This window comes from Cygnus olor, chromosome 21 (assembly GCF_009769625.2).
Source record: "Cygnus olor isolate bCygOlo1 chromosome 21, bCygOlo1.pri.v2, whole genome shotgun sequence".
In the NCBI taxonomy this organism is placed as follows: domain Eukaryota; kingdom Metazoa; phylum Chordata; class Aves; order Anseriformes; family Anatidae; genus Cygnus; species Cygnus olor.
The window spans coordinates 8,104,163-8,122,382 of record NC_049189.1 but is presented as its reverse complement, the minus strand read 5'-3'; the positions used below and the strand labels follow the sequence as shown (position 1 = coordinate 8,122,382).

General features: G+C 46.2%; 1 protein-coding gene across 4 annotated transcripts in view; it reads left to right on the top strand.

The window, feature by feature from the left end:
- The window catches only part of SPEN (spen family transcriptional repressor), a 66,089-nt gene that overhangs the window by 22,081 nt on the left and 25,788 nt on the right, over positions 1-18,220 (top strand). For all 4 annotated transcript variants that reach the window (XM_040533752.1, XM_040533754.1, XM_040533751.1 and 1 more), the window contains one exon: positions 18,013-18,173. In XM_040533752.1, coding sequence (XP_040389686.1) covers positions 18,013-18,173 — 161 coding nt within the window. The remainder of the gene's footprint in view (positions 1-18,012; positions 18,174-18,220) is intronic.

The window sequence follows — 18,220 nt, the reverse complement described above, 5'->3', positions numbered from 1 at the left end:
ATACAGGGGGAAAAAAGACTTGTAGAGGTAGCCACTGGATTTCTTTTTGTAATTTGAAAATTCATCTTGAAATGCCTCTGAGATATTTGGCTTTTTGAGGGTAGATCCACCATAAGAGTGGAAACTGAGAAGTTGCTACTGTACCTGTGAATGTTTTATGCTGTTTGGTGAGGAGCTCTGCTCTTCAGAAGGGTTTCCAGAGTTGGAAGCGTTTCCGTTGCATACCAGTTCTTTTCCAAAACTGAAAATATTTATTAAGTAACTACATGTATCAGTATAATAAATATTTGGTGTTCGATTATCACTTTGAATGGAATTTTACTGCTGGTAACTCTAATCAAGGTAATTATTCTCATAAAATCTTATGTGCTTGAACACGAACCAGAAGGGTTCGATGGGTTGACACTGGGGAGAGTGTTGCAGGGGTGATCCTTGTAGCTACTGTTTTCTTCTGGGTTCAGAAATCCAGGTTCTATCTTGGCTGGAAAGGTGGTGAAAAGAGAGGCACCTGCAGAGCACTGGAGAGGACTTTTGGGCTGCTTTAATGTGTTTATTTCCGATACCTCGCTCTCAATGAGGTCTTAACACTTTGATAAAGACAACATTTTGTTAGAGATTGTCACACTTAGTATGGCTTAAAAGTTGGTGAGACTTCAGAGATCTCAAAAACCAAGAGAAGATGATTTGAAAAAGAAGGCCTGGTTACATTAAAGATTTAGGGAAAAAAAAAAACAGGAAAATTTCTCTGTTCTGGTGCTCCTGTGCTTGCAAAGTGGATAGAAGGAAGTCCAATAAACTCTTAATGTTTATATATTTTTTTCACTGTTGGGATGTTGAGACTGGGTGAAATACTGTTCTGAATAATTTTAGAGGTCTAAATATTATCCCACTGGAACAAAGTTTTAAGATTAATCAGAAGATAAGCATTGTCTGCTGTGTTCTAGCATTTCATTTTCTTGGCAATTTGTATTTCTAGTAATGGAAAACTGGATGATACTCTGGGAGGAAAGGGAAACAAACATTTTTTGTCATATTAATAAAACAAATTCAAATTCAGTAGAGCAGGTAATAGAATCTGCCAGATACCTTTCATTTTGAAGGATCAGAAAGGATTTTTATATGTTTCACAGCAAAAAGATGGATGACAGTAGACACTTAACCATATCTTTACCTTGTAAAACAAAGTCCCACCTGGCCTTGAAGTCTTACAAAACACCAGTGGACTTTTTTTTCTCTTCTTAGTGCACTTTAAGTTTGGCAATGTGAATATGTGAACCCCTTGTGGAGGTGGAAATGGTCGATTTTGTGACCCTTAGAAATGAATGAGGTCTTTATCAGTCAGAAGTCGCATCAGGAAAATTTTCTTTGCCATGAGGTTGGTCGAGGGCTGGAACTAGCCGACCAGCGAGGTGCTTGATGCCCCAAGCCTGTTGGTGCTCAAGAGACGCTTGGACAGTGCCCTCAATAACATGCTTTAACTTCTGGTTAGCCCTGAAGTGGTCAGGCAGGTGGGCTCGATAGTCTTCACAGATCCCCTCCAACTGACCTGTATTCCATTCCACTCTACTCCATTCCATTCGGTTCCATTTCATTCTGACACTGAATTGCTCTGTAATTGTTTGTGTTCAAGAACTTTGTTGCTAGAGTCTCTTCCCTTGGTGGAAAAGGCGAGAGGAGTTGTGTTTGCCTAGAGAGGTGGGTCACCCAGCCATGGCCACGAAGTCTTCAGGGACAATTGTTGGGGCCTGTGAAAACTTCAGGGCGTTAAATACTCCTGGGAATTTTGTTTGTGTGGCACCATCCCTTAGGTCCTGTGAAAAAGGAGCAGAAACATAGTAAAGGAGAAGTCTGGGCTTCATTCCTTGTGTTGTGGTTTTCTAAGAGCTGTGTAAAGTAAATACGATTTCCATTAAATGGTGAAGATTTTCCTGGATAATAATGTGAGGAAAGATGCTCCAGCAGATTATTTAAAAAAGTGAACAAAGCCTTTATTTCATAAAAGTTTGGAGTTGCATTTGATCTCAGCTAAGCTTCATTTTAAATGTATATTCAGAGGCATTTATAGGGGATTTGTAATGGGAACTGCAAAGGAATAGTTTAGAAGATAAGACCAGAAAGAACACAGTCAAAATAAACCATGCTCTCTGAAGGAGGGCTTTCCATCTTTTTTGATGTGTGAACCACTAAAAACAAAACAAAAACAAAACTAATGTAGGTGTAGGCCTTTCCAGAAATGCCAATTGCTCAGGATGCTCGGTAGCGTTATTCTCGCTTGTCGCATTTTGTGGCCTCTTGGAAGCCGTCCACTGGGCCGGGATGGGAGAAGTGCCCTACGGGAACCCTGCGCCTGGCACCCGCGTGGGGCTGAGCGACACAGCCTGCGCCGTGAAGTTTTCTCACGTGAGGTTTCTCATTCCCCGCATGTTACCAGAAAGGGGGGCTTGGGTTTTGTCGATCTCCTTGAAAGAGAAAAAAAAATAGAAAATTGTATTTGCATTTACTACTACTAGAAGCATTGCTTTCTCCATTTTTTTGATTTGAACGTGCAGCACAAATGATATATTAGCAAACATACTTTTTGTACTGTGTCATGGAAAAAGCTGAATATGCGTGAAAAGTATGAAATCCCATAGGAAGTAAACCAGATTTTGCTTGTGCCCTGCCCAACCTCCTGAAAGAATCCCCCCTCCCCCTGTATTTTGTAGAAAATGCTCTTTTTCGGCTGCTCGTTGAGGTGTTCTAATGAGCTAAAAAAAAGTTCTGTGCATTTTTTTTCGGTTTTGTAATGTCAAATGGCTTTACACATTTCTTACTGTTCCATGTGTTAGTGATTATTTTTAAAGCTTTGCTGCAGCAATGTATTGAATCACATGGCACGGAGAGCAGTGGAACGTTTTGCTCTTAAAAGCTGAGCACACGGTGAAGTGCTGTGCTGAAATGGAATTTAAACTTATTTACAAAATCCTGGCAGAACTATTTGATTTCCTATAGGTGGTTTCCAGAATATGAAAGTGCGAATACTGCATGTGCATGTGGGTGTAAGTTACATTTAAGTGACCTGAGATTTCCTTCTGCCCTCTTTTTTTAAGGTGCTTATTTGGTCGTCTGATGGATACTGATATCAGGATCATGAATCAGGATACTGATTTACTAGATGAATAATTGGCTATAGCTTGTACCATAAAGTAGAGCTTTCTGTGGAGTTCTAAAAGCAAATGCAACATAGATGTAAAGTTTCATCAAGATTTAGGAGAGCGTAGTCATTCTTGAAGTGCTGAATTAAAACTGTTGTAAGAAGGTGCAGACAGATGTCTGGAAATGGATTTTTTCCATGGTTGTGACATCTATACTTAAAGTTCTAATGACAAATGGGCAAGGCTTTCATAAAGTAATTAGATGTTGTGTTTTTTTAATCAGATTAATCTGTGATGAAATACTTTCTGGAGCAATGAGTTACAGTTCGGAATACGTATGTGTTATTTTGTGTGTCTTAATATTGAAATAAACTGATGAAAAATGCTGCCAAGAGAATTTTAATGATGGGAAAAACAGGCTCTGTGAACCCTCCCATGGAGGCTCCCATGTATTTTATTTGTTGGGGGGTTCTTAGTGCATTTAAACAACTGAAGTGAAAGCAGAAAGTGAATTTGGTTTCATTACATAATGTGGACCTTTCCCTCCCATTGTCTTCACCTCCTCTTTTCCGCTCAGTTTGTCTGCCAGCAAGTGATGAATCACGGACTTAGAGGGGAGATTTCGGGTTTTTGAGTGGGTTGAGAGATGCCTCTGGTGGGGACAGCTGAAAAATAAGGAGAAGTAAGTTAAAGGCAGCTGTTCAGTCTTGGTTTAATAATCTGTGAGGTGGCCTTTGCTGACGTTAAATAATTGCACATAAATTTTGTACTGAAAAGGCACTGCAGAGATAGCCTGAGTGTTTTGGATCTCTCTTCCAGTAGGGTGAAAAGCTTCAGGGGTTGAGCACATTCCTGTTTGTATGGGAAACAGAACTGGGTTAAGATTAAAAACAAAACAAAAAAATTCCACGGAGTACAAAGCCTCCTTTTATAATACCACAAAGGTAACAGTAAATCCCAGTAAGAGCCTGGCGAAAACACCTCGTCTTTTCCTTTTGTTCACATCCGGCTGTGTACTGCTTTGATCCCTCTGTAGAGGGAAGTGCGAATCGTGGAAAATTAAAAAATGTGACTGAAACCGTCTCAGGGTTTTGTCACTGGCTGCCTGGCAGTTTCACTTTGTCCTTCGGCGTTGCTGCTCGTAGCCGCTCGTCTAAATATAACCGGCAGCGGCCTCTCGCGCGCTCTCGCCTCTGGGAGCATGTCGGGTTTCTCGAAACCGCTTTGTGCAGCGGGAGGTATGGCCGTGCTGCGGGGCTCGTGAGACACGCACACAGCCCTCCCTCAACGTCCAGCATGCTGCCGCCATGCCGCCCATGACTGAGGCAGAATCAGGCCCGCGGCCTTGTGCTGAGCGCTGGGTGCTGGCAGGCCTGCCTCGGCCATACGCGAGGGGCCAGAGGGGCCGAGGGGGGGGCTCAGTCGTGCCTCAGAACCGGTCTGAGCTGGCGGCGGCCGGCTGGGCCCTGCACTGTGCCGTACTGTGCCGCGCCGCCCCCGGGGCGGGCTTCCCGCCCAGCCGATGGAAATGGCGCCTGTGGGCCTGAGGGAGCGAAGGCCGCCTCGCCTCGCGGGGCTGCGCGCCCAGCCCTGCTGCTGCGGGTGGGTGGCTTCTGGCCCTGGGAACTTGGCCGCCCAAGGCTCTTGCCCAGCTCTGTGACAGGACCCCTGCACAGTGGGGTGGGTGGGATGCGGTGGAAAAAAAAAAAAAAAATCTTGAAACACCCCCTGAAATTCTTCCTGTGTAATAAAATCCTTAAACGTGTTCACATCGTCGTGTTTGAATGTGGTTTTGCATGCTGCCAAAGAACCGTGGACATTTTGCTGCAATTAATACCCCCCCCAGCGGTCCCAATAATAACTGTTAATTGCTGGCTCAAAATAACAGAGCAATTAAGCCCCTTCCTAAATTTGCAGGAGTTGATCTAAATCTGGTCTGTCAGTGTGTGTGTGTGTAAGTTTTGTTTCTGCAGCAGGGCCCAGAAGTTTATCTGCTGCTGCTGCCTTTTCCAAGTGCATTGGATTTCTCTAAAGGCAGAGAAGGGTTGCCCTCTTTTGTTAAATTAATTTCACGTTGGGAGTCTTTAAAGTGCATTGTGTGGGGCTGGAAGCAAAGGAAGAGGGTCCTGCAAAAGTACCTCTGTGTTATAACAGTGACAACTATTTTGATTGTCTCCAGTGACTTCACTATTTTGCATCCCATTAAAGAGATTTTATTTTTAATGCTGTAAGGCTGCTTGCAATCAGATCAGTCTTTGCTTAGCACATTTGAGGTTGAGTACAGGGATGGTGGCAGCTGAATCCAGAACCTTGTGTGAACTTTCCTTATCCTCAGCTTCCTCTGCTGGGGAGGAAGACTTGCCGTGTTGCAAAAATGACATTTCCAAATCACCTGTAGACAGCGGCAGGTCTGCAGGAGTGGGAGTGGGAGTCTGGTGTGATGGTTGGCGATATCGGGTCTTCTACCCTGGTTTTCAGGAACGGTGGGCAAAACATGAGCCGTACCGAAAGCTTTGCTCCCACAGGCATCACGGGAGACATTGTCCTCATGAGTTTTGTGCTGCATGTTTCCTTGTCCCTGTGCACACCATGGGAGCCTGGATTTCCTTCTCAGAGGTGTGCTGAGGCCTGAGGAAGGGCTGGTTTTGTTGGTAGATGGGGTTTGACTTTGGGTTTGTGTGTGCGTATTAACAAAATGGTCACTTCTAATTGCATTTTTAAGGCTTTGATTTCCTTCCAAGTATTTTGCTTAATCATCTTGAGTAGGCTGAGGGAAATAAAGAATTAGCTGAGGTCAGGGAAGTTGAAGCTGCCTCTGTGTTACTTCTCAGAAGCAAGACTTAGTCTGAGGGATGCTAAAGGCAGGAAGAAATCAGCCTCCTCTTCTTTTCCTGCAATACTCTGTAAGAGCAAGGGAAATCAAAACCCCCCAAAAGCCAAACAAAACAGGGAAACCACCAAGTGCGATAGGCTCCGCAGCACTGGGTACCTCCCTCTGTGTCAGTGGGCCAGATTCCTCTTTCTTGGAGAGAAATAAGTCTAGGATGTGAATCATGGTTAGAATAGATGAGAGGCATCGTAGTCTAGAAGTGCCTGCTCGTCTACACTGATGATGAAGAGCGTCTAGACAGCTCAGATGGAGACACAGGCATTACAGGCACCAAAAGGTAGGGGAGAGGATTCCCATCGTAAAGACCTTTGGAATAATAAGCAGTTTCATAATTTCTAATGAATATTCACATGGGGGAATGAAAAGAAAAAGAGGAAGGCTGTATTGAATGCTTCCTGAAGAAATACCAGTCATTATGATGATCAAAGGAAAAATCCAGCCGGCGTCTATGTTCAGTCATACTTATTTCCATTAAAGCATAGACACGGTGTCCCTTCGCATCTTAAAGGTCGAAGATGCAAATGCAGCGATTTGTTTTTTCCTAAGGAGAATTTTTTTGGCTCTGCCAGAGGTGTGGATGCAGGCACTGTGGTACCTTCCTGGCCTTAAAGGGCCAGGAAAACAGCTCTCTTTGAAGCATATTTGAGAGACCTTGGCATTAACCTTAAAAACAACTTTAGGCAGAACATGCTGTGTGCAAACTAAGGTGACCTGGATGTGGATTAATGGCAAATAAACCTTACTGGAAAAAAAACAGTATATCCCCCCTCAATCGTTACCCATTGAATTAACTGTGTAACTGATGCACTTAGATGTGCCCTCAACTTCCAAGCATCAAGCATAGTCTGTGACTCTGCTAGTGCCGAAACCACTAATGGTGGCACCAGGGTTTTAAGCATGAAAGCTTTGCAGCGAGCGATTAGATAGCCCTCTCCAGATCCTTACGGTCCGCTGGGAATGCTGTGTTTACAAGTGGAAAGTCCCAGTCTGGGAGAAGTGAGGGCTTCAAAGTTGTATGAAGGGGGAAATAATTTGTGTGTGCCAGGGCATAGTCCTAGTTTTTTAAATGTCATTTTTAGTATGACTGCCTGTTTTGTTTAAGGGAAGCAAAAGATGGGTTTCCAAAAGGATGAAGAGGGAAATGTACTGCGTAGATGGTATAATAATAAAAATTTGAGAACCTTGCATTATTTATTAAATGCTTAACTGATATGAGAAAAAAAGTAGCCCTTTGAGTGTTCCTGGCATTAATGAGACTTCTCTGTGAATCCTTCCTTCTTGACAAGATTCTGGTGATAAAAGTAGGGAGACCTGATTTTTCTTTACTGAGACCTGCTGGATTTAGAAACGAACACCCCGTCTGCAACCACAAGTGAAATGTGGAGCCTTTCAAATACGTCTGTTTGAAAAATGTCTTGAGTTCAGTGTGCAGTTCCTCTATTTAGCTCAAGGCAACGATTTCAGCTAGAAGACACTTAAAAATCGAGGATGGCATCAAGAGCACCTTTTGGAGAATCCTTTCTGCGAGAGGGAGGTGGTTTTCAGGGCAGTTTCATCATTTGTCCCACAGGTGCTTTGTATTTTCCAGATGCCCAGAAACCTGGGAAAAAATAAAAAAAAAAATCATCAAACTTCAGGAGTCAGGAGCGTAGTTAAGGTACACGTCAAGCTGATCCTGGCAATAAGGACGTTAACATAATTTATTATCTCTCGTCCATTTGAGGGTATAAAACGTGAAAGGCGTTTCTAGTCCGCCGTGTGATAACGTGTGAAAGAGCAGCATTGTTCCCCTGAAAGTTAATTCCCAAGCCCGAACAGCACCGAGTCCCCACGGACAAATGGTGTGGCTTGGCTGATTGAGAGGTGCAAAGTGCCCTACTTATTCCGGCTGCTACAGGTTTGACCTCCTTGTATCATCTGACACCTCGTTTGGTAAGAGGTTGCTGCAAGATCTCAAACCCTCAAATTATGTCAGACTTGCACAGTTGCTTTGAAGTTAGTCCCTCCCTAAAATGTTTGTTTACTGCCTGGCATGTCCTGTTGTCTGGATTGTGAAGGATGAATAGTCAAAGAAAGGAAGCTATCAGGTTAGTGCAAATTTTCTGTTCCTCTTCACTTTCTAAACGTGCGTGGAGCTGTGTTTGGGAACACGCTGGGGATGTCCGATGCTGGTTGGTGCTTTGCTGTGCTGACGCTGGCTTGTAAGTTTTGTTTGTTTGGAGGCAGAGGGAAGCAAAGGATGGCTTGTCATACTGTTACAGGAGAAACAAATAGATGCTATCTAACAGTTCATTCAGAAGCAGTTTCTGTTGGTTTTGCTTTTAAATGTTCAGTTTCCCTGTAGCTTTAAAAAACCACGTGGGGAAAAAAAATGAAGAAGTTTAATTAAACACTCTCGGTGCGGCTTGCAGACCATTTCTTGCTGTCCTACAGTTTGGAGGTTTCAAAGCCTGGTCTCTACAAGCCCTGTACCGACAGCAGGCAGGTGGGGCACCTCGGCTTTGCCGGTGGGAATCCCTTGGGAGACCGAAGGACTTCCCTGCTGGCCCCGGCGGAGCTGCCACACCACCTTGCGCCGTTCCTGCCTGCGGTACCCACGCGGTGCACAGGGCACAGGTGGAATGGCATGGGGCGGGTGCTTGGGAGGACTAAGGTTAAGGTGTCTTCCTTTTGCGTTTTTCCCTACTTTGGCATTTTTTCCCACAAATATCAAAGTCCTCACCCTTGTTTTACAGTCCCAGTTAGCGCAATAGGACTGTCCTAGGCTTTTTGGGGAGGGTCAGGATGTACCTCTGCATGTGACAGTCAGCAAAAAAGTGCCTTGCACGATGCCTGGTCTCCCAACCGTGCAGAGGTTCAATCACTGACAAACATCGCTGAATTAAGTTAAAAAAGAGGCTCTTTCAGGAGTTGCTTGTTTGAGAGAAACTGTAGGACTGCTCCGCCATGTGACTCTGGCTTACGTTTGTGAGTGTTTGGGGCTGGCATTACTCTATGTGGTTGCTTGACAGATGCAAAGACACATTTTCCCCACCAACATGGTACTAGGCTATAGCACTTTACCTGTTCCAGACAAAGACTGTGATTTTTTAAATTTTGTGGCTTGTGTTTTCTACCCATGAGAATTTTCGCTGAAAGTTCTACTTCTAGTTTTATTTTTATTTGCATGTGGGCAGAAAATGAAGTAATTCCTAAATATAGTCCAAGCCAAGAGATCCATCTGTTCTTGCATTTTTAAATGGCAAATTAATCCTTAACATACAACTCATCAAATGTCTTCTCTTTTATATTGTATGCTGCCTGAGATCACAGAAGCGACATCATTTTCCCAGGCCTTCCATTTTAAGTCATCCTTTACGTGGGAATCACAGTTACCGTTCTGGATTTACAAAGTGCTCGCGTGCCCCACCAGCACCCTGTGCTCTGTCCAGTTGCTGCATTTGGTCTAAAAAAATATTTTAAAAAAAATAAAGCCTCCAAGATTATTCTTCCTTTCATCTGGTTGGCATTTCTTTACAAGCCCAGATGAGATATAAGGCAACAGAAATTGTTTCAAAACCACCCTTAGTATACATACGTATTTCTGATGGAGAAGTAGTGCCACTTTGTCTGTTTCTTTTCCATTTTCACTCTTTGGACAATGGTGACCGTTTTTAGAAGTACTAAACTTCCACAGCATTACTGTTGTAAATGGAACTTCTATATTAAGCTTTGCGTGTTCCCAATTTTACTTAAGAGGCATTGTTTATCAGCTGTGTATCTTGGCATGGCTTTCATTGCAACTCCCATGTGAAGAACAATTACATCTGTTTATATGAGAGGACGCACGATTTCAAAACCACTCCGGACCCCAGCAAATGGGAATTTCAGCGGGCGGCGATGGGTGTCCGGCTGGCGGCGGCGATGCTCCGCGGCATGGGGCGAGCGTGGAGCAGCTGGCGGCACCAGGGCTCCGCGAAGGCGCGGCAACGCTTTCCAGGCCCCCTGGGACGGGCTGCTGGAGACAGTGGTCCCTCTGCTCTGCCTGCTGTGCCCCCACGAGGCTCCACTGACCCCGCAGCACGGGAGAGCCGCGCTTCATCGTTTTCAGCCGATGTAGGGATAGGCTTTGCTGCTGAGGACACCAGCCAGTGCTCCGTGTGCTGCTCGCCGATGTCGGGGTGGTTGAGGCTGTTAATTCCCAGGAAGTCAGTTGCCAGTGCTTGTCAAGCGAGAGGAGCTGCTCTGTACTCTTTGAGTAAACAAGTAGTAACATACTAGCACAGGGTAGAGGTGGTGCTCTAACCGGCACTGTGCTGTCCTGGCTCACAGGCAGTAACTTGGAGTAGATTTTTCTTTTTAAGGTGTTTACCAGATGCCTTCATGAAAGCAGTGCAGTTGTTGTTTAGGAAACCGCCTTTCAATGTTGCTTTCTCAGTGTTTTGAAAAGATTTGGCCTCCCGCGAGCCAGGAGATCGAGTTCCTCAAGCTGCTCTCCCGGTGACTCACCGAACGACCTTGGGCAAAGCCCTCGGCCTCTGCTTACCTTATTTTTCCATCTGCAATGCAGGGGTGTTAAGACATACCTACCTCACATCTGCCTCGAACTCAAATGTTTTTTGAAAGCTTTAATACGCTCTGAGGTGGCGGTTGCAAAATATTAATTTAGATGTCTACAGATAGCTGGCAAAAGTTGTTGACTTGAACAGCATTACGGTAACTTTGGCCCAAGGGCTGAGGGCAATTTTTCTTCCAGCCCATGCAAGCCATTCCTCGGCCGCGGTGGTGAGCTCTGCCCCACCGGTGTCCTCCAAAGCCGCTGCGATGGCAGGCTCGCGGTGCTGGCGGCAGCGCAGGGACGTTCCCATCTGCTCCGACCAGATTTGGGAAAGTTGCATTAAAAAACCCGTCGGGGCAGCCGTGGTGTAAGCGCACGTCTGCGCGATGCACGAGCGGGTGCTGGGCCTTGGCCCAAGGCTTCCCTCGCGAAGGTGATGGTAGAAAACAGAGGCTCCTTGGGCTCGCGTGTTCTCACACCCACTCTTCAGTTTGCACCAGTGGAAATTTAATTGTGGGAACGCCACGGCGCAGAGCGGCTTTGCACTGCACCCTCCAGGCCCCGACGGCTTCCCAGCAGCGAGTTCTGTGGCTGTGGCCGTTCGCAGAGAAAGCGTTCCCTCTGGCTTTCGGGGGTTTCATTTTTGCTCGAGAGCTGTCCCGCCACTCCCAGGAAACCTGCGCGTCCCGAGGTGGTGGCCGGAGCTGAAAGCCAGCACGGGGAGCTTGGGCAGCGTTGTCCAGTGGTGGTGAGCTGCTGTGGTGCCCGAGCGGGCTGTTTGCGAGGCAGATAGGCTGATAGGTTCATAACCAGCGCATTTTTTCCAGGTTAGCCTTTTTATTCTTGGCTGTACGAAGTTCATCGTACCAACCAAGCCTGGGGACAGAGGGAGGTAGGTGAAGGAGCAACACCAGCGGTGGGCTGGGCACGACTATCAGCCAGACATGGATTAATACCAACGGACGTATTTCAGCGATTGTAATCAGCAGATTATTTAGCTGCAGTGAGGAACCAAAAGGACCCTGCGGCTGTCTCCAGGCTCTCAGAGCACATGGCTGCAGGGGAAGGACAGTTCTGGGGCCGGAGGGCTTCCCGAAGTCCTCCCTGGCTTTCTGAGCAACATCTGCGCCTTTTCCATGGTTGATTTCAGCATGCTGTTCCTCGCCGAAGTTCAGGTGTCTGTTAGACATGAAGATAAAATGGCTGAAGTAAATATTCCTATGGCCTGTCATGGAAATTGTCATGTGCTCTTAATAAGCCAGTCGCTTGATTTGGATTAAAAATACAGTAAATACTGCCTGGAGACTGTATCTTAAAAGCTTACTGGTCAAAGACTGAAAAACCACTGTCAACAGCCTGTGTTATTTGGCCAGCTCAAACATCCAGAGTTGTCATGGCTGTGCTACTTTCCCATGGCCTTTAAACATCGTTTCGTTTCTGTCGATTCAGGATTCCAGCCCAGCAGGAGATTTCTCAAGTCTCCTTTCTGGGTGTGGTAAGGCAGAAAAAGTTAAGGGAAAGAGGACGTCCTAATTGCATTCGTCTGCAGTATTTAATGATCTTTCCCCAGAGCAGTAAATATTTTTTTATCTGCTGATTTTTCACAACTGTTTTCTGCTTACGCGCAGTAGGCTTTTTTTTTTTTTTTTTTTCCCCTGGGTAGGTTGTTTTATCGTAGTTGTGTGTTGTTAAATACTTTTGAGGATGCATGCGTGACGTGTACAAACCAAAGTTCCTTGGGTGGCAAGTTTTCAGCGGCTTGAAACGATGCCAAGAATGTCAGGCCATCGCATCCCAGCGAGCTGCTGCACCCAGGCTGAAGGTACTGGAGGCTGGGGCAAGGGGCGCGGGGCAGTTGGCAGAGAGGACATCGGTGTGGCTCTGTTCCCGGTTCGCCTTCTCTGCCCTTGCATGCCAGGCAGCCAGAGTCTGCTCTGACGCTTACGTGAAGATGTAAAACTTTGTTGTGAGATGGAAAAGCAGGGTTCAAGCTCATTGTGGTATGCATGTGTGGGCTGAGCCCGCTGAGCTGCCAGCCTGCAGTGTGGTAACGACTTGTTACCTCTTTATCGCTCAGTACAAACAAACCTGAGATGTTGGAGTCATGTTTTCTGATGACTTTCACCCAGGTTCAACAGCTCCTTTTAGCTCAGACAAAAGCACACCTGTATTCATCACTGCAGATTTGGGAAGTGCTTTTTTCTCACAAACCCGCTGATGCAGACTGGTGGCTGGTGGCGGTGGTGTGGCCGCACAGAACCACTGCCTGCTGCTCACGGGCAGCTTCGGGTCGGTGCTGGAGCGCAGCGCATCGGCTCTGGCAGAGGGACGCCCGCCCTGAGGCCATTTCTCCCCGAATGTGGCCGAGCAGCCACCCGGATCCTCAGTAAGCTGGCCTCTGAGCTCTGCTGGGTTACAGGGGATGTGCTCACCAGCATCCAGATGGCTGGAAGGATGCTCAAAGAGAACCCTTCATGTTTTGAGGGTCTTCAGGCAAAGTTCAGCATCAGCAGAAGTGGTCTGAGACGACCAGCCAGGACCCAGAAGACGACAAATCCTGAATAACTGAATGACCTGCTTCTTCTGGCTTATTTTTAGGGGTGGGGGGAAGTTTGATTTTTGTGGGAATGGGTTACTTGGTGTTGGCATTGTGTGCGTGTGTATATTTGATGTGCTTTTTTTTTTTTTTTGATATGCACATGTGCAGAGAACGTGGGAAATTCTCATCAAAAGCGTTTTTAGATTGGTGCAGTGTTAGGTAGTGGGGCAGCAATAGCAGCCTGTAATGGCCCTGTACATCTATTATTTCAATATACCCTTTTTCATCCAGAAGAGAATCCAGTTTCATGAGCAGAGGTCCTTTAATCTACAGCTAGAATGGCATATGACACTCTAATGTTTTCTGATGGTTTTCTTTCAGTTACTATTGATAACTTTTGCTGGATGTTGGCTGCCAATAAACAGATTTTTCAAATTCTTTTTCCAAACTTTAAAATTATGCATTCAGGATTCTTTTACCGTTTCTCTGGTGCAGTTTTCCCAGAGCTGACCGTGTTACGTCCAAGAAATCTTATCTGGCAGCTTGTTTCTGAAGCCCATTGACAATGTGAAAAAATACCCCAAGGATTCATGTCTTCTGGATAGAGCTGATCAGCGTACAGCACCTCGCAGCTGATGGCTTTTGCATGCGGATCATCTCCCGTGGCTTAGCTGGGATCTGGAAAGGGAGGGACAAGAAGAAGGGTTCCTGTTATTTCCGTTCCGAGATTACTTTACGTTAACTTTGGATTTCCTGACTAGACTTGGGAATCTGCTGCTGACATCAGCCGTGTGAATAACTCACGCCGGGGAAGGTTGGCCTGTGTTATTGTCCTTAATAGATCTTTCTAGGAGATAATCTGTACTTGGAGATTATTTTGACAGGGTATTGAATCATAGCTGATCTAGGCAGAGTTCCTGATTCCAGTTAATTCTGGCAGAAAAAAATAATCGCTCTGAATATTTTCTGTAAAAGAATTCTGGATCCTTCACCAGTTCTGGTTACGCATTTTTTGAGGGGAGCTATTAAAAAAAACCCAAACATTTCATTTTTACGTTTTTCCTCCTGAAATTTGGCACGTTCCCCCTGAAAAAAAGAAAAGGCTTTCCAGCGATGTTAGGTGGCTTGGTTTTTAACTTGCTCTGACAATGGCAGCTGGTTTTTGTTGTTTTTTGTTTTTTCCTTAAAACCTGAAGTTTGGCAGCGTGTTGCCTGCCGCGCGCGTCCCTGCTTCTTCCTGCGTTGTTTTCCACCAAGGCCGTGGTGTTTCCTGCTTGCCGTAACGAGGGTCGTCACCGGAGCTACCGCTGACTCACAGTTCTCGAATCAATCCCCAGAAATGACAATTGTCCCACATTTTAAAATTGCAAAAGGGTCTGGCGGGTTGTGGGATCCCTTGATTGAGCGCAGCCCTGCCATTGACGAAAAGCAGCAGGTATCCTGTTACATCGACTGGTTTGGAGTTGCTCTTTTATCTCCTTTTGCTGGGGAACAAAGGGAGCGGCTCGCTTTGTATGCTTTGCTTGAGCGCTTTCATTTTTCATACAGAAATAGAGCATAACTTCATCGTCAGTTAGAACTGCAAAATGCAATTACTTGAAAATTAGATATTTCTGTGGAAACGAGACCTGGTTCTATAGGATGCGTGCACCAGGGTCTGCAATGTCATCTCTGCAGTTACAAGAGAGAGAAGGAAAGGTTTGTGTGCTCGATGGGCTGCAGTGTGCTGGGGGCTGAAACCGGGGGAATTTGGGGCTCGTTTGTGTGATGTGAACCCAGCGCTGGATTCTTGCCCTTGGAGTCTCTGGGGCGCTACCCATAGGGATAAAACTGAAGCAGTGGATTATTAATCGACTTTATCTTGGTGGTTAGAAAATAGATGCGTAGATAAATGTTGTGAGTAAGAACACAGGCATCCTAAATACTTGTAAAACACTGTAGACAATTACGGAAGGCAGATTAATGTTTTAAAAGGGCTCGTAAACTGTGCTGGTAGTAGGGTGCGTGTGTAAGGGAAGGGTTCCACATCTGCCTCCTTGCTGCAGTAAGAGTCATCTCCTTTTAGCTCAGCTTTCCATCTGATTTTGCTGACAGTGAAATCAAAACCCTCTATTTTGCATCGCTGTGATGCCACGATAAAAGCCGGAGTGAGACTCATTTTTGAAGCTTTGTGCATATCTGAGCTCGACGAGAGAGTGTCTGAAATCCTTCTGCTTAAACTTCCAGTTCTTCATAAATTAGCATACGTCACAAGAAAACCCTGAAACCTCCTAAAAGGCAAATGAGGCTGTAAGTCTAAGATGTTTAAAAAAGCAAATTCCCAGCACAGACTCCCTCTCTGTGAAATGTGTGTGTTGTGACAGCTCAGGAGATTAGTTTTGCTGCGTGCTGGCATTCTGCTCCGCTGAGTTTACATGGATGTTGAAGAGCAGGTTTTCCCGTGTTGGGAAAAGGCTGGGTGCCAGAGCGCGAGAGATCGCCGCGCGGCTCCTGTGCTTGTGCCGGTAGCGAACACACTCGGGGAAGACCCAAAGCCCTTTTCCTTGGGATGTTCCTGGCCTGCCCCAAGAGCTGCCGATGGCTTGAAATGGAAGCAAGTGTCAGAGCTGCTGTTTTAGCACGTCTCTTACATTCCCGCGGTAGAATTTCCTTAGCTGGTTTTTCAAAAGATAGTCTTGCTAGAGGAATTTTTAATAAGTTATCTTCCTCGAGTTGGCAAAGGACAGCGGTTTTCAAAGTGACTTACAGGGAAAGGAGAAGCCACACTCTGATTTTAATATTCTGGGAACATCCCCTCGTGCAGCTTACATATTTTAGTTCTGTGTATTTTTAAAGCTGGTCTGGTTACAAGGGGTTCTGTTTTTCTGTTCTAGACCCTGTATAACTCACTGTCAGAGGCTTTATTTTCATTCTGCTGTGTGCTATGACTGTATGACACAGCAGCTGCAATTAACTCTTCCATCAATCTCCTATTCACACAGCAGAAAACCTCTGACTTCCTCTTGAATGATTATATCCATGTTTCTTGAATTGGAAAAGTGACGAGCCTTTCCTGAAAGAAAGGGGAATTGTTCTTGCTGCCATTTTCTCCTCCCTGAAAACTGAATAAAGCAAGCATGATTTTTTTTTCCTCTGGAATGTCTCAGAAAGTCTCGATCACTTCGGAACACGTATCCCTGAAGCTCCTTGCATGCAGTGGAAGTTAGTGGCATGGTCCCCGCTTCCCAAAATAAAATTGTTGTTGTAGAATTCATCACCCTTCTCGGCTGTCGTCTCAGGGAGGCGCGGGGCTCGTTGCTCGGACGTGTGACAGTGCTACCCGCAGCCGATCTTCTCCCCAAGTGGAGTGCTGTGCTTTTAACAGCTTGTTCCATATTTTAAACGTCGTCATAAAAAGGCTAAAAATAGCTCATTCCCATTTTAAAGCTCCGCTCAAACAGAAATTCAATGCCGCCACTTAAAAGATACAATCTTAGCAAAGTCGAATACTTGAAATGTTTGGAGAAGTGCGTAGCCGATGGCAGTACCGGGCAAAAATGCGTAAAGGGGAAGAGGCTCGATGAAGCCCTAAAATCTGTTTTAGCTGCCCCAGGGGAATGGTGCAGCACGTGGTGCTGCTCTCAGTTTGGAAATTATTTTCAGATTCTCTCCATACACATCCTCTGACTGTATTTGTGTTTTAGAAGAAGTTTCCCTGCTGTTTGCCGATTTGTTCCACAGTGGCAGGGGGCGGTGGTGTCACCCCTGGAGAATACCGATGGCTGGGGAACGTGGGGCCAGTTTTGTCCTTTTTTTCCCAAAACGCTGTAGAGAAAAACTTGACTTTTCATGAGGACCTGGGGTGGTGAAGTACCAGAGGTGTAAGGTGGGGAGCAGAGGGAAGGGGATAAACGGGTGAAAGATGAACGGTGAACTGCAGCATGCCTTGCTGAGGAGCGAATTAGCTTGTTCACGGCCTCAAAAAGCCACAGAATGAAATCACAAAAATGATTCAAAACATGAAATGGTTTCCATAAGAAGAGAAAGAGTTAATTGCGTTAAGGTAGAGAGGGAATGTAACAAGCCCGTGAAATAATGTAAGATGGAAAAAAGATGAACTTGTTTATCATTTCCGACACAATACAGACAGAGACTTAAAAATTCAATCGAAAGCAGCAAATTTAAAAGCAAGCCTGTTATTTTTGTACGTGGCAGATCCTCCCCCCCAGCATCCAGGCTCGGAGTTGAAATTTCAGTGGAATTTTTAAGAAAGTTGCTCGTGTAATGGAGAATCTCCTGGGTTATGTCAGACAAAATTATTTTTAGCAGTGATACAAGCCCTCATGCCTCAGGGAAGGAATCAGCCACTGAAGAAGATGACGTGTCCCCACTGGGCAAGCTTTAATAACATTATTCTCTGTATTTGAGACTCCTCCACGAAGCATCTAACGATCGGCACCGTCAAGAGGGGGCGGGTTCGATTGACTCGCCATGCGATGTGATCCACAAACCCCGTTCTGTAATTACGGGTTGTCAGAGATGTTCCCGGGTCCGAACTCCCCGCGCCCCGCTGCCGTGGCCAGCCGGGTTTGCTGCTTCCCGCGCATCTGCCCTGGCTCTTCTCCTCGCTGCGCTGCTCCTTCGCGGGCGGGCGAGGGGCTTTGCGGCGTGCCCTCCGCCTTTCTGCAGCCTTCCCACGCAGGCCCGGCTGTAATTCCACCCCGCCTCGTGTCACGGAGCGTAACAGGAGCCGCTGACATCTTACCCGTATTCCATTTCCTTGTCTGCTGGGAGAGCGCGGCGCGGCTGCAGCCGTTCCCCTGCTGCTGTCTTAAGCAGAAAACCCAGCGGCAGCTCGGGCGTTTTGCTTTTTAATTAAAATCCCTTTGTGTCTCCGTGCACTGACCTGCCGTTTCCCTTGTGCTTTCCGCAGCAGTGACTCCAGCAGCAGCTCGAGTGACGAGTCCCCAGCACGGTCCGTGCAGTCGACGGCAGTCCCTGCACCCGCGTCCCAGCTGCTTCCATCTCTGGAGAAAGATGAACCCCGGAAAAGTTTTGGGATCAAGGTTCAAAATCTTCCAGTGCGCTCAACAGGTAAATTCACATGCGGCAGTGTCTGTACAAGGTGCCAGAAAAAGGGG